Source organism: Doryrhamphus excisus, linkage group LG1, assembly GCF_037039965.1.
Source record: "Doryrhamphus excisus strain RoL-2023G ecotype Guam linkage group LG1, RoL_Dexc_Guam_v1.1, whole genome shotgun sequence".
In the NCBI taxonomy this organism is placed as follows: domain Eukaryota; kingdom Metazoa; phylum Chordata; class Actinopteri; order Syngnathiformes; family Syngnathidae; genus Doryrhamphus; species Doryrhamphus excisus.
In genome coordinates this window covers 26,241,775-26,257,772 of record NC_136357.1, presented here as the reverse complement: position 1 = coordinate 26,257,772, position 15,998 = coordinate 26,241,775, and the positions used below count along the sequence as shown (strand labels likewise).

Sequence of the window (15,998 nt, the reverse complement as noted above, 5' to 3'; positions counted from 1 at the left end):
CAATTGCATGCTAATATGCAAAATATTTTGATAAAAAAACAAAACATTTAATGAGCCGGAATAATTTAATTTTGGGCAACATTTCAAGAAAAGTGGACTTTTCCTATAAAGCCTGCAGAAAAGGACTTCCTGTTCAGTGCCAAGTAAGCATTATATATATTTTTTAATTATTATTTTTTTTTATTGATACTATTGCATGCTAACATGCAAATATTTTGATAAAAAACAAAACATTTAATGAGCCGGAATAATTTTATTTTGGGCAACATTTCAAGAAAAATTGAGTTTTCCTATAAAGCCTGCAGAAAAGGACTTCCTGTTCAGTGCCAAGTAAGCATTACATATATTTTTTTTTAAAAATTTTATTGATACAATTGCATGCTAACATGCAAATATTTTGATAAAAAAAACATTTAATGAGCCGGAATAATTTTATTTTGGCCAACATTTCAAGAAAAGTGGAGTTTTCCTATAAAGCCTGCAGGAAAGGACTTCCTGTTCAGTGCCAAGTAAGCATTATATATATTTTTTAATTATTTTTTTTTTTTATTGATACTATTGCATGCTAACATGCAAATATTTTGATAAAAAACAAAACATTTAATGAGCCGGAATAATTTTATTTTGGGCAACATTTCAAGAAAAATGGAGTTTTCCTATAAAGCCTGCAGAAAAGGACTTCCTGTTCAGTGCCAAGTAAGCATTATATATATATATTTTTTTAATTTTTATTGATACAATTGCATGCTAACATGCAAATATTTTGATAAAAAACAAAACATTTAATGAGCCGGAATAATTTTATTTTGGCCAACATTTCAAGAAAAGTGGAGTTTTCCTATAAAGCCTGCAGAAAAGCACTTCCTGTTCAGTGCCAAGTAAGCATTATATATTTTTATTTATTTATTTATTTTTTATTTATACAATTGCATGCTAACATGCAAATATTTCGATAAAAAACAAAACATTTAATGAGTCGGAATAATTTTATTTTGTTAGTTGACTGGCTTAGCTCTGATCTTCAGGTCAACAGATCCCACTCTCGCTCCTCACCGTGTTTGTGCTCTACGAAGGTCTTCATTCCCGGGTGTCTCCCGACATTCATTTTGTAAACATGAGTTAAAACATGGAGGATAAAAAATGTCCAAAATACTTCCTGAATTGATCCTGATCTGGCAGACATTTTTAACATCAATACCGTCCACAGCCGGAGTCCAAAAGCGAGCGAGGGCGGATCAGGACCTCAAAGTGGCTTTCAGCTCCTCCAGGATTTCCGTACCGCTGCTCCAGGAAATGACTTGAGCCCTCACCTTGTCTTCTCTCCCGTCCAACCCGGCCAGAAGCTTCTCCAGGGCGTAGCCCTTCCTCGGCATGACGGCGTCACGCCCCCTCAGACAGGAAGCCGGGCAGAAGTCGTTGCCGCCGTCCCCCACGTAGAAGACGCGCCGGTACTCGGAGCGCTCGGCCAGGTAGACCTCCAGGACCCGCCGCTTGCACAGGTTGACGGGGCAATGGCGGCAGTCGTGGTCGTGGTGGCGCCGCACCTCCATGCGGCCCCGCTCGTTGAAGCTGGCCGGGTTGGTGAACACGTGGTCCACGGCCGCCAGGAGGCCCGCGGCGCCGAGGATCCAGTCGATGAAAAGCGTGTTGGCATCGGAGATGACGATGCAGTCGACGGCGTTTTTGTTCTCCGATATGAACGTCAGCAAGTCAGTCATTCCTGCCGTGAAGGGAATGCTCTCCATCACGCTGCGGATCCTGTCAGGACCCACTTCCTGGTCTCCTGGACGGACACAAGGTCAGCTTAGGCCGATTTACCTTGGCGGCCATGTTTTTAATTAAGTAATATTACATTGATGAGACAATAGCCACCGCACGGACATTATGTCTTATTTTGATACAAAATAATAAAGGTGGCTTGACTATAGGGGTGTTATTTCATGTCTAGAGGACTCTAACAATGTTAAAAGGTGTATTTAGAAGGTCCTAAACAGGTTTAACTGTGAAAATATTCAATTTCTAAATAAGTTTATTATTATATGTACCTATGTAGTTCATGACTCTTCCCATGAATTCAGTCCAGTGGCCTTTCCTGTAAGAATTCTTTACCGTATCAGGCAAAGTCTGATCCGGAAGGCATCTAAAAAAAAAATAATAATGATAAAAAAACATGGTGAAAATTTCCATGTACAAAATAATACCCCAAAATAACCCCAAAATCATATACAAACTAGGTATTATCTTTTTAAAGGCAAAAATTTAGATACAGCTCTTGACCAATAAAATTAGTGTACATATGCAGTATATACAGTATGCTTTTAAATAATCAATATTTTACCTGATCACCCATGTGTCACTGTTGTCATCAACCACCGTGTGGTCGAAATCAAACACCATTAAAGTCTTCATTGTTCCCCTGCAATAACAGCAATTACAATAAATAAATTATCAATGGGAAAAAAAATAAAAACCTTCCAATGACCCCCCACCCCCGTTTTCCCCTTTCTTTCCCGTTATATTTGTCGCATTTTAACTTAACGTTTAACTTCCGTTTCACATCCTGGTGACGGTAAAGTCCGGCCTTCAAAATAAAAGCACACCAGGAAATGGGCACGGTTGCGCCGCCATCCATTCAGAATTACCCCTATTTTTTCAGACCTTTTCCCGTATTTTCTCATATAAACGTTGACAGCTATTCTGAAAGTCACAAGTATAAATTAACCCTTAAAATTTGTGTATTCGTGCATTCCATGTTGCAATAGGTAACTGAGATTAGTCGAGACTTACATTTAAAATTCAGCAATTGCTTTAAATTTCTGTTTGGTGTACACGCAATTGTTAAATGAAAATATCCAGCTTCCCTTTCTATAATTCGGACATTCGGATCATGTTTTGGAGAATAGCCACCGTGTCATCAGAGCGAACCCTCAAACGTCTACGAGACGAAAACAAATTGACCTCTGACACTTCCGGTATGACGTCTTCTTCTCGTCGTTGACTCGTCTCATTGAGTGTTCGCTCGTTAGTGCCACCCTGTGGCAAGATTACCTCAATGCACGTCACTCACTGAGCTTTTTTAACAATTTGTGCGAATTACTTGTGTCAAAGTAACAAATGTTTAATTAATTCCGTTTTAATTCTGACGTATTCTTCCCTCTGCTCACTTCTGGAAACCTTTTAAACTCGCAGACTTCAGCTGTCATGTCGTTGTATAGCCGCTAGGTGTCAGTACACACTAATTTAAATAAGCGAAGAAGAAACTACTTCCTGGTAGCATACAACGTAATCTGCCACTCTAGCTAGCGTCGCCCACTCAAATCGTTGTTTATTTGTTTTTTTTTAGTCAGTCTTTAAAATGCTACGAGGTTTAGGGTCATGGTTGGGTTTAGAGAACCCGACGCCCGCCGAGAAGCTGAGCTCGGAACAGCGGGAAGAAAAGGTAGTTGAAGCCCAAAATGAGGTAAACAAACCGCAGTCAGCAGCTATCCAAGATGGTGAAGAAAATCATGAAAGCAACCAAACTGAGGAAAGCAACCAGGGACTTGGCGGTAAGCAGTGCCGATTATCTCATCCCAATTCATTTAAATCGCCGATTCCAAACTTTTAAATCTCAACTTTTTTTTTTGTTTTGTGCTGTGGCTTTCAAGAACTTGTTTAGCACAGGAACTCGAGCATTTGTTTGTTTCGTGAATGACGTCATCCGCGTCATAGCGATTGAAATCTGTAATATAAAATAAAAGCATAGGAAAAACATAGCTTTAATATTGTCGTGTATTTGTTGATGAATGTTGTTATCGGAAAACTGCTGAGTCAGCATGAGCAGTGCTAATGAGTTCATATTAAATATCACTACAGCACCCGGATAGTCGATAAAATAAGCTAAATCTGGAAAAAAGTGGGGATTCAAATGTTCCAGTAGTGTTTAAAGAGAATTTTTTAAAATATGATTTACATTTTTGTTCATATTTCACTTTTATTCCACACAAATATAGAAAATATTTCCTGTAATTTATCCTTTTAAATTTTTTTTTTTTAATTCCGTGGTGTCTTTGAACACAACGCCTCTTGGTTCATATTAACATGGTAAAAGTGTGGATTCAAATGTTCCAGTAGTGTTAAAAGAGAATTTTTTAAAACATGATTTACATTTTTGTTCATATTTCACTTTTATTCCACCCAAATATAGAAAATATTTCCTGTCATTTATCCTTTTTAAAAAAAAAAAAAATTTATTCCGTGGTGTCTTTGAACACAACGCCTCTTGGTTCATATTAACATGGTAAAAGTGTGGATTCAAATGTTCCAGTAGTGTTAAAAGAGAATTTTTTAAAACATGATTTACATTTTTGTTCATATTTCACTTTTATTCCACCCAAATATAGAAAATATTTCCTGTCATTTATCCTTTAAAAAAAAAAATAATAATAATTCTGTGGTGTCTTTGAACACAACGCCTCCAGGTTCATATTAACATGGTAAAAGTGGGGATTCAAATGTTCCAGTAGTGTTAAAAGAGAATTTTTTTAACATGATTTACATTTTTGTTCATATTTAATTTTTATTCCACCCAAATATAGAAAATATTTCCTGTCATTCATCCTTTAAAAAAAATTTTTTTTTTAATTCTGTGGTGTCTTTGAACACAACGCCTCCTGTTTCATATTAATAAAATAACTTTTTTTAACATGATTTACATTTTTGTTCATATTTCACTTTTATTCCACCCAAATATAGAAAATATTTTATCATAAAAATATTTATCATTAAAAAAATAATAATAATAAAAAGGGAATATTTAACACATAATAAAAATCCCTTTTGTATAATAATTGGGAAGGCAGTGGAAATTTATGGTTTTTTTTTAGTGGGATTGCTTTTGACCCAGAAGCTCCATGTTGTCAGCAGCACTCATGCGCACTAGCGCCATCATGCTTTACAGTAGGTAGGACAGTTGGCTCACCAAACGTCGTTAGCTTGGTCGCTACTGGCAATTTACGTCTCCAAGGTTTCTGAAGACAATGTTCTAACATCGATTTTTAAAAAAAAATGGATTGGCCGATTTTCGATTTCGGCACAGCGCCCCCTACTTGTGATAAAATAAGCTAAATCTGGAGGATGCCTACAGCCGCAGTTGCAATGTTTTTTTGATGAGTCTCTTTTCCATTCCAGAATACATTTTCAGTTTTGCGTCCAGTATGACAAAGAAGATCTCGGACTCGGTGGTGGAGACGTCTCAAACGATCAAGAAGAGCGTGGAAGAAGGAAAAATCGACGGCATCATTGACAAGGTGCGTTGCCTTCACGGACTCCTGGAGAAAATGATGGCGGTTTTTCATTCTGTGTGATTTTGTGTTTTTCCGCTTGGATTGCAAGACCTTCTTGGGAGACTTCCAAAAGGAGCAGGAGAAGTTTGTTCAGGAAAAGAAGTCCAAAAGATCAGGTATGGACTCACAGGAAACATTCCAGAAGAAACCACTGCTTTATTTGTGTTTTTTTTTTGTTTTTTTGTTTTTTTTGTTTTTTGTTTTTGTTTTTTTTTTAATCCAGAAGCGGCCGTTCCCCCCTGGGTGGGCTACAACGAAGAGGAGACCATCCAGCAGCAGATCCTGGCTCTGTCGGCTGTAAGTCGAATGAAAAGAAACCACAGCGTAGCATACCTAGCATTGTGCGCCTTAAAAGGAATATGTTATATTCCGTTTTAGGACAAGCGGAACTTCCTGCGAGACCCCCCGGCCGGCGTCCAGTTCCACTTCGACATGGAGCAAATGTACCCGCTGGCTGCCGTCATGCTGGAGGAAGACCAACTCCTCAACCGCATGCGCTTTGACCTGGTGCCCAAGCAGTCAGTGGACCGTGTTTTTTTTTTGTGACCCCGCCCCTCGAGAGTGCGTGTATGTCACCGCAGTTGTCTTTTTAACAGCGTGAAGGAGGAAGTGTTCTGGAGGAACTACTTCTACCGCGTGTCGCTGGTCAAGCAGTCGGCGCAGCTGACGGCGCTGGCGGCACAACAGCAACAAAAGGACGGCGAGGAACGAGGGGCGGGCGTGTCTCCCGAGGGCGTGGTCTTAACGGGTAGGATGGCGCCGTTTTTGTTAAGTACGGTATTTTTGCGTGCGTGCAACGTCACACCCCCCCCCCCCCTTTTTTTTTGATGTCCTGATAGACAACGTCAGGCCGAAAACGCCGCCTGTTTCCATCAACGACATGCAGAAGGTAACACACACACACACACACTTAGTATTACTTTAGTATTTTTTTAATTAATTAACTCAAAATTCATAATTAGCACCCCTCTGTCATGCCAACACCATAGATGTATCTCTCTAATCCAGCACTTCCTCATTGTCACTAAACCACAGCAAGGTGCGTTCAGGGGCGCTCCGAGCATTACATTCATGTCCTTGCATGTGCTTGTGGGGACACACAAACAGAAAGACGTACAATTTGTTGCTTTGAAGTAAACCTGGGAAATCCCAGACACTACGTGTACTCTCCAAACGGTGAGCTCAACTTAAAAAAAAAAAAATCCGTGGTGTCTTTGAACACACCGCCTCCTGGTTCATATTAACATGGTGAAAGTGGGGATTCAAATGTTCCAGTTGTGTTAAAAGAGAATTATTTAAACATGATTTACATTTTTGTTCATATTTCATTTTTATTCCACCCAAATATAGAAAGTATTTCCTGTCATTTATCCTTTAAAAATTTTTTTTTTTTTTTTAAATTACGTGGTGTCTTTGAACACAACGCCTCCTGGTTCATATTAACATGGTAAAAGTGGGATTTAAATGTTCCAGTAGTGTTAAAAGAGAAGTTTTTAAACATGATTTACATTTTTGTTCATATTTCATTTTTATTCCACCCAAATATAGAAAATATTTCCTGTCATTTATCCTTTTGAAAAAATTTTTTTTTTGAAATTACGTGGTGTCTTTGAACACAACGCCTCCTGGTTCATATTAACATGGTAAAAGTGGGGATTCAAATGTTCCAGTAGTGTTAAAAGAGAATTATTTAAACATGATTTACATTTTTGTTCATATTTCATTTTTATTCCACCCAAATATAGAAAATATTTCCTGTCATTTATCCTTTAAAAATTTTATTTTTTTTTATTCCGTGGTGTCTTTGAACACAACGCCTCCTGGTTCATATTAACATGGTAAAAGTGGGATTTAAATGTTCCAGTAGTGTTAAAAGAGAATTATTTAAACATGATTTACATTTTTGTTCATATTTCATTTTTATTCCACCCAAATATAGAAAATATTTCCTGTCATTTATCCTTTAAAAAAAATTTTTTTTTTTTGAAATTACATGGTGTCTTTGAACACAACGCCTCCTGGTTCATATTAACATGGTAAAAGTGTGGATTCAAATGTTCCAGTAGTGTTAAAAGAGAATTTTTTTAAACATGATTTACATTTTTGTTCATATTTCATTTTTATTCCACCCAAATATAGAAAATATTTCCTGTCATTTATCCTTTAAAAAAAAATTTTTTTTTTGAAATTACGTGGTGTCTTTGAACACAACACCTCCTGGTTCATATTAACATGGTAAAAGTGGGGATTCAAATGTTCCAGTAGTGTTAAAAGAGATTTTTTTAAACATGATTTACATTTTTGTTCATATTTCATTTTTATTCCACCCAAATATAGAAAATATTTCCTGTCATTTATCCTTTTTTAAAAAAAATAAAAATAAAAAGTGAATATTTAACACATAATAAAAATCCCTTTTGTATAATAATTGGGAAGGCAGTGGAAATTTGTGTTTTTTTTTTGAGGAGCATGATTTAGCATCCACTGTTGCTACCAATCTAATGGCCTTGTTGGGTATGACAATAAAATCTGCTGTCCCTGAACGCCCCTCAGCCTCCTCATGAAGAAGACGAGATCTCCACGAGTCCCGGCGTCTCTGAGTTTGTGAGCGACGCATTCGACTCGGCGGCCATCGACCAGGAGGACCTGAGGAAGGAGATGGAGCAGCTGGTGTTGGATAAAGACGCCACGGTCGACGGTCGGCATCAGTCCGCTTCTCTGGCAGGCTCGTTTAAGCACCGGAGGTCCTCACCTTTTTTTCTCCTTCTTCTTCCTCCAGAGGAGCAGTCGGACTGGGAGAAGGAGCTGCAGCAGGAGCTGCAGGAGTATGAGGTGGTGGCCGAGTCGGACAACAAAGACGACCAGTGGGATCAGGAGATCGAGAAGATGCTGCAGGCTGACGACGGCTAGATGGAGACGCATCGATGGAGACGGACATTTCCTTAAAAACTCGTCTTCGCCACAACTTTACCGATGACATCGTAGCAAGTGAGTACAGTAGGTCACCGCTAATTGTGGGGGATACAACCCCCCCCCCTGCCTCGCCCCCCTCCCCAAATGGAGAAACTGCTATTTTTGATACTCTCAGTAACACATCACGTCTTGTCAAGGCATCTTCCTGCTGGAAAATGTTGATTGACTTGCAAGATGGCGCCCTCTGCTGGACTTTTAGCTTCCACATTTTTTTTGTTTTTTTTTACCCTGCAGGTAGCGCCATCAAACCACTTCCTAGCATAAAAAGAAAAGATTTACTATTATCACTAGCTATCACCGGTGTTTTCAAAAATAATATTTTTGTTTTCTGGGGAGCTAAAGACCTTTTTTTTTACCCTGCAGGTAGCGCCATCAAACCACTTCCTAGCATTAAAAAAAAGATTTACTATTATCACTAGCTATCACCGGTGTTTTCAAAAATAATATTTTTGTTTTCTGGGGAGCTAAAGACCTTTTTTTTTACCCTGCAGGTAGCGCCATCAAACCACTTCCTAGCATAAAAAAAGATTTACTATTATCACTAGCTATCACCGGTGTTTTTAAAATAATATTTTGTTTTTCTGGGGCGCTAAAGACCTTTTTTTTTACCCTGCAGGTAGCGCCATCAAACCACTTCCTAGCATTAAAAAAAAGATTTACTATTATCACTAGCTATCACCGGTGTTTTTAAAATAATATTTTTGTTTTCTGGGGAGCTAAAGACCTTTTTTTTACCCTGCAGGTAGCGCCATCAAACCACTTCCTAGCATAAAAAAAAGATTTACTATTATCACTAGCTATCACCGGTGTTTTTAAAATAATATTTTTGTTTTCTGGGGAGCTAAAGACCTTTTTTTTTACCCTGCAGGTAGCGCCATCAAACCACTTCCTAGCATTAAAAAAAAGATTTACTATTATCACTAGCTATCACCGGTGTTTTCAAAAATAATATTTTTGTTTTCTGGGGAGCTAAAGACCTTTTTTTTTACCCTGCAGGTAGCGCCATCAAACCACTTCCTAGCATAAAAAAAAGATTTACTATTATCACGAGCTATCACAGGTGTTTTTAAAATAATATTTTTGTTTTCTGGGGAGCTAAAGACCTTTTTTTTTTACTCTGCAGGTAGCGCCATCAAACCACTTCCTAGCATAAAAAAAGATTTACTATTATCACTAGCTATCACCGGTGTTTTTAGAATAATATTTTTTTTCTGGGGAGCTAAAGACCTTTTTTTACCCTGCAGATAGCGCCATCAAACTACTTCCTAGCATAAAAAAAAGATTTACTATTATCACTAGCTATCACCGGTGTTTTTAAAATTAATATTTTTGTTTTCTGGGGAGCTAAAGACCTTTTTTTTTACCCTGCAGATAGCGCCATCAAACTACTTCCTAGCATAAAAAAAAGATTTACTATTATCACTAGCTATCACCGGTGTTTTTAAAATAATATTTTTGTTTTCTGGGGAGCTAAAGACCTTTTTTTTTTACTCTGCAGGTAGCGCCATCAAACCACTTCCTAGCATTAAAAAAAAGATTTACTATTATCACTAGCTATCACCGGTGTTTTTAAAATAATATTTTTGTTTTCTGGGGAGCTAAAGACCTTTTTTTTTTACCCTGCAGGTAGCGCCATCAAACCACTTCCTAGCATAAAAAAAAGATTTACTATTATCACTAGCTATCACCGCTGTTTTTAAAATTAATATTTTTGTTTTCTGGGCAGCTAGAGACCTCCTTCATTGTCGGATTCTCCCAATATCCTGCGGAATAGTCAGCAGAATCAGCCCCCCTGCCCCCTCACCCGTCAGCTTTTGGAGTATTATATGAAACGTTCTCTGTAGCGCCCTGCTGGCCCTTCAAGGCGCATAAAACAAACCCACCAATGGACGGATTGATCTACCTTATTACAAAAATCCTGGCTTTCTCTTCAATGACTTTCTTAGCAATGGCGGGCATTTGACGCTAGGTGGCGCCACACTCCCCCAAAAACTAACCTAGGAACCACAATGAACTTTCTTTCTTTCCGCTGATGCTTTTTGCTGGCTTGTACAGTCAGTCTCAAGTTAGGTGAATTATGTAAATAAAAAGAATACATTATTCCAAAAAAAGTCATTTTGTCCTTTAATAATTTACATCTATCATCTATGACATGATGAGGTGCAGGCGTGTTATCGGTGTTGGTATGATGCATTCAATGTCATGCTGGATGAAGTGGATGTTTTGGCTGCAGCCGAAGCGGCGTAGCGGTGGTGCGGCAGGAGAAAGAAGGCCCATCAGGGCCGAGACGGAAGGAACGGGTTGGATGTTTTGCTTTGTGGAAAGTCTGTAATCACGTAGCGGCATAACTGCGGGCAGACGCGTAGACGTGTTCCTGCAAGTACAAATAAGTCCTCACACACACACACACACACACACACACACACACACACACACACACACACCCAAAGCCGCCTCCCAGCAGATCTTTGTCATCTATCTGTTGTCCAAAGTGGAATATGGATGCTGGGTATCAACACAGAAAGACGGCAAACATAACTTAAGGGTTGATGACTTTATTCCCAGATCGTCATGACTTTATTCCCAGATTGTCATAACTTTATTCCCATATCGTCATGACTTTATTCCCAGATCGTCATTACTTTATTCCCAGATCGTCATGACTTTATTCCCATCATATGTTATTCCCAGATCGTCATGACTTTATTCCCAGATCGTCATGACTTTATTCCCAGATCGTCATGACTTTATTCCCATGTCGTCATGACATTATTCCTATATTGTTGTCACTTTATTCCCATATTGTTGTGACTTTATTCCCAGATCGCCATTACTTTATTCCCATATTGTTGTGACTTTATTCCCAGATCGTCGTGACTTTATTCCCAGATTGTCGTGACTTTATTCCCATATCGTCGTGACTTTATTCCCAGATCGCCGTGACTTTATTCCCAGATCGTCATGACGTTATTCCATTTCATCATGACTTGATTTCATTATGACTTTATTCCCATCATATGTTATTCCCATATCGTCATGAATTTATTCCATATCATTATGACTTTATTCACATAAGATGTTATTCCCATATCGTCATGACTTTATTCCCATCATATGATGTTATTCCCATATATCATGACTTTATTCCCATCATATAATGTTATTCCCATATCATCATGACTTTATTCCCATATTGTCATTACTTTATTCCCATCATATGATGCTATTCCATATCATTATGACTTTATTCCCATATTGTCATGACTTTATTCCCATCATATGATGTTATTCCCATATCGTCATGACTTTATTCCCATATTGTCATGACTTTATTCCCATATCATGATTTTATTCCGATAATATCTTTTAAGAATGAATAGAATGTAGAAGACGGCTGCGTTGGATGGATGGATGGATGGATGAATGATGAATGGATGAATGGATGGATGAATAGATGGATGGATGGATGGATGGATGAATAGATGAATGGATGGATGGATGGATAGATGATGATGAATGGATGGATGAATAGATGAATGGATGGATGGATGAATAGATGATGAATGGATGGATGGATGAGAACAGATAAAAAAGGTGAAGATCAAAATCACAGAGGCAATGAATGCTGACGTGGGCGGGCCCTTGCCTCCCTCTTGATTGACAGTTGTGTTGTTAGGAGGCGACTCCCAAGGATCAATTCTTCTTCCTGTTGTGTCTTTTGTCCGTTTATCACCGCGGCTCAACAACCCCCCAGCTGCTCTTGGCCGTAACCATGGCAACAAAGCCACCTGCCCCATGTGGACCTTTTACTGCTTAAGCACCTTTTAATAATGCATGCATGCACGTGTGTGTGTGTGTGTGTGTGTGTGTGTGTGTGTGTGTTCCAGACATGAGACATCACACAAATATGTACACAGTATGCTGTGTTTATATGTCTGGAAATATAGATATTTATATGTATATAGATATATATAGTAGTCATTATTGGGGTTAAATAGCAATACTACGCCCTTGGGAAACCACCAAGAATGACAGGGGGGGGGGCAGAAAGGGTGTGATGGAGAAAATAGAGAAGACAACATGCAAATATGTCTGACCGAGATATGATATATTCATAAAAGCACACTTTCCATCTGGAATTATGACTCATCAGTTCCACTTTTTATTTCGTGATTTTGACATTTTCTTCATAATTTGGATTTTCTGCTTCAAAATTCATCATTTTGACTTCCTAATCTCGTAATTTTTAGTTTTTATTTCATAATTATCTTATTTTTCTTTTTGTAATTTTGACATTTTTTTCAGAATTTTTGACTTTTTTTTTTTACTCTCAATTGTAACTTTTATATTTCATAATTTTGATTCCTTATCTTGTCATTTATACTTTTGGTCTCATAATGTAGACTTTTTATCTCATAGTTATTAGTATCTCATAATTTTCACTTTTTATTTTGTGATTTTGACATTTTCTTCTCATAATTTGGATTTTCTGTCTCGCAACTTAAATTTTCATCATTTTGACTTCCTAATCTTGTAATTTAGAGTTTTTATTTCATAATTATCTTATTTTTCTTTTTGTAATTTTGACATTTTTTTCTGAATTTTTGACTTTTTTTTTACTCTCAATTGTAACTTTTTTATTTCATAATTTTGATTCCTTATCTTGTCATTTATACTTTTGGTTTCATAATGTAGACTTTATCTCATAGTTATTAGTATCTCATAATTTTCACTTTTTATTTTTGAATTTTGACATTTTTTTCAGAATTTTGACATTTTTTTTTACTCAATTGTAACTTATATATCATAATTTTGATTCCTTATTTTGTCATTTATACTTTTGGTCTCATAATGTAGACTTTTTATGTCATAATTATTAGTATCTCATAATTTTCATTTTTTATTTTGGAATTTTGACATTTTGTTTTCATAATTTTTGGCTTTTTGTCTTGCAATTTTAACTTTTATATCTGCTATTTTAGACTTTTTATCTTTTAGTTTTGTATTTTGACTTTTAAATCTTATAATTTGGACTTTTAATGTACTTTATTTGATACTTTTTTTCCAAAATGGAGTGTAGAAGATAATTCCCACCAAAATGTATGACATATTTAGACATATTTAAGACATATTTAACACATTTGGCTTATATTTCAGTCTGTATTTTTTTTTAAGAGACAAAGTTATGAAATCTGCATGAAAACATCTAAAAAAAATTCCAAACCCAGATAATTAAAGCGCACCCTTTGGTGGAATTATGCTGAAATTCCAAGCGATGGAAGAGAGCTGCTGACTCCACCAAAGTCGGATCAATGCGCTGTAAAAAAAAAAAAAACCTTCCGGAAAAAAAGAGCGATGCTCTCACTTTCATAGCCTGGGAATCGGATGAAAGCTGCATCCTTTGCATGTTTCTCATCATGAAAAATGATTTGGGTTTTTTGTCGTTTCCTCTTTTTTTCAACACTTTAGGCGCTACTGTGGGTTTTCATTAGGAAGTGTTTGCTAGCAAACACAAAAAAGACAGTGTCACATGACATCACTGCGCTCGGAGCTCTTTCCATGCAGGCCTTTTAATTGTGGAAACGTATTTTTAATATCAGGTTGCTCCATTGAAGAACACCTGGCTTCTTGTCGCCTCATCTGCAGGCGTGGGGGGAGAGGCGTGGGGGGGGGCTTGTTTGCCCATGAAGGGCCCGCCATCCCAGCGGTGATAAAGCTGGCATTTGTTATCACGCGCACACACAGGGGAAAAACAACCGACAGGACGGAGGGCGTGAGAAACGAGACGAGGAGGAGAAAGAGAAAGCAAAAGGAGTCGGAGCCAGACTTTGCGGTCCACTTAATCTTATCATCTACGAGCGCGGCAGACGTTAATAGATGAGCCATCAACGAGGCGAGGTGCAGCGGAGGTGCAGCGGAGCACTGAGCTGGGACTTGGACCAGCCAGGCCCTCATCACAATCACTGCACACGTTAAAAACACCTACTCGGGTTTCACCTTCACCCTGCACCCAGACACCTCTACGCCACTTGCTAATAGGGTCTTATTTATTATTATTATTACTATTACAACATTGGTTCTGTTGGTTGTCGTCATTAATTCCTTCAGACGTCAGACAAAACCCCAACAAACAAAACCGAGACAGTTTTCCCCATAGGAAATCATATTTCTGCTATTACAACATTGGTTCTGTTGCTGCTGTGTTGCAGTACCTTCGTTGTTGCCATTAATTCCTTCTAAAATGTCAGACGAAAACCAAAACAAAAAAACAGCCAGTTTTTCTCATAGGAAATCATAGTTTTCCTATTACAACATTGGTTCTGTTGCTGCTGTGTTGTAGCACCTTGGTTGTCGCCATTAATTCCTTCTAAAACATCAGACAAGAACCCAAACAAAAAAACGAGCCAGTTTTTCCCATAGGAAGTCATAGTTTTGCTATTACAACATTGGTTCTGTTGGTTGTCACCTTTAATTCCTTAAGTGCCAGATGAAAACCAAAACAAACAAAACTGAGCCAATTTTCCCCATAGGGAAGTCATAGTTCTGCTATTACAACATTGGTTCTGTTGCTGCTGTGTTGCAGCACCTTGGTTGTCGTCATTAATTCCTTCTAAAATGTCAGACAAAAACCAAAACAAAAAAATGCCAGTTTTTCTCATAGGAAGTCATAGTTTTCCTATTACAACATTGGTTCTGTTTAGCTATGCTGCAGTACCTTGGTTGTCGCCATTAATTCCTTAAACGTCAGATGAAAACCAAATCAAAACCAAGCCAGTTTTCCCCATAGGAAATCATAGTTCTGCTATTACAACATTGGTTCTGTTGCTGCTGTGTTGCAGTACCTTGGTTGTCGCCATTAATTCCTTAAGCGCCAGACGAAAACCAAAACAAACAAAACTGAGCCAGTTTTCCCTTTGGAAGTCATAGTTCTGCCATTACAACATTGGTTCTGTTGGTTGTCACCATTAATTCCTTCTTAAACATTAGACGAAAACCAAAACTAAAAAAAACAGCCAGTTTTTCTCATAGGAAATCATAGTTTTCCTATTACAACATTGGTTCTGTTTAGCTTAATTTCTTCTAAAATATCAGACGAAAAACAACAAAAAAAACAGGCAGTTTTTCTCATAGGAAATCATAGTTTTCCTATTACAACATTGGTTCTGTTTAGCTGTGTTGCAGCACCTTGGTTGTTGCCATTAATTCCCTCTTAAACATCAGATGAAAACCAAAACAATAAAACCGAGACAGGTTTTCCCATAGGAAGTCATAGTTCTGCTATTACAACATTGGTTCTGTTGGTTGTCACCATTAATTCCTTCTTAAACATCAGACGAAAACAAAAACGAGACAGTTTTTCCCATAGAAAGTCATATTTCTGCTATTACAACATTGGTTCTGTTGGTTGTCACCTTTTTAGGATGGAATTCAAGAGTGTTTCCTACCTCCTTAATCGAATCCAACTTGGCCCCATGGCGGGTTATTTAGCTGGTTTGTTGAGTAATGATCCATTCGATGACAGCGTTTACTGGCGTAAACGATCAGGCTGTGTGTGACTGTGCTCCACATGCTGTCTGTCTGCGGCCGGCACAGACAATAGCGTGTGTGGTTGATCACATGGTTGCCATGGAGACTAACAGGAAGTCCAAATCGGCATTGCTGGTTAAAGAAGCCTGTGGTTTTCACAAGCCATCGAGGAGG

The 15,998-nt window shown here is 37.9% G+C and overlaps 2 protein-coding genes across 4 annotated transcripts; one reads left to right on the top strand and one right to left on the bottom strand.

Annotated features, from left to right (window-relative positions):
- Positions 1-816: 816 nt before the first annotated feature.
- Positions 817-3,022, bottom strand: phospho2 (phosphatase, orphan 2). Of its 2 annotated transcripts, none has more exons than XM_058077261.2 (4): positions 2,959-3,022; positions 2,339-2,416; positions 2,046-2,140; positions 817-1,783 (listed from the first exon to the last, which is right to left on the bottom strand). In XM_058077261.2, exons 1-4 carry the CDS (start codon positions 3,006-3,008, stop codon positions 1,236-1,238), a joined length of 771 nt encoding a protein of 256 aa, XP_057933244.2. In that variant the 5' UTR covers positions 3,009-3,022; the 3' UTR covers positions 817-1,235. The 2 variants fall into 2 exon arrangements, with proteins under 2 accessions (XP_057933244.2, XP_057933245.2); XM_058077262.2 differs by lacking the exon at positions 2,959-3,022 and adding an exon at positions 2,788-2,952.
- Positions 3,023-3,254: 232 nt separating this feature from the next.
- syap1 (synapse associated protein 1) lies at positions 3,255-10,577 on the top strand. 2 transcript variants are annotated; one of them, XR_013627982.1, is made up of 10 exons: positions 3,255-3,548; positions 5,170-5,288; positions 5,374-5,440; positions 5,548-5,621; positions 5,703-5,842; positions 5,921-6,072; positions 6,164-6,213; positions 7,878-8,022; positions 8,104-8,312; positions 10,024-10,577. XR_013627982.1 is itself a non-coding variant. In XM_078792829.1 (9 exons), the coding sequence occupies exons 1-9, from the start codon at positions 3,356-3,358 to the stop codon at positions 8,232-8,234; spliced, it is 1,071 nt and encodes a 356-aa protein (XP_078648955.1). In that variant the 5' UTR covers positions 3,255-3,355; the 3' UTR covers positions 8,235-8,575. The 2 variants fall into 2 exon arrangements, 1 of the variants encoding a protein (XP_078648955.1); XM_078792829.1 differs by lacking the exon at positions 10,024-10,577 and having other exon boundaries at positions 8,104-8,575.
- The last annotated feature ends 5,421 nt before the right edge of the window (positions 10,578-15,998 follow it).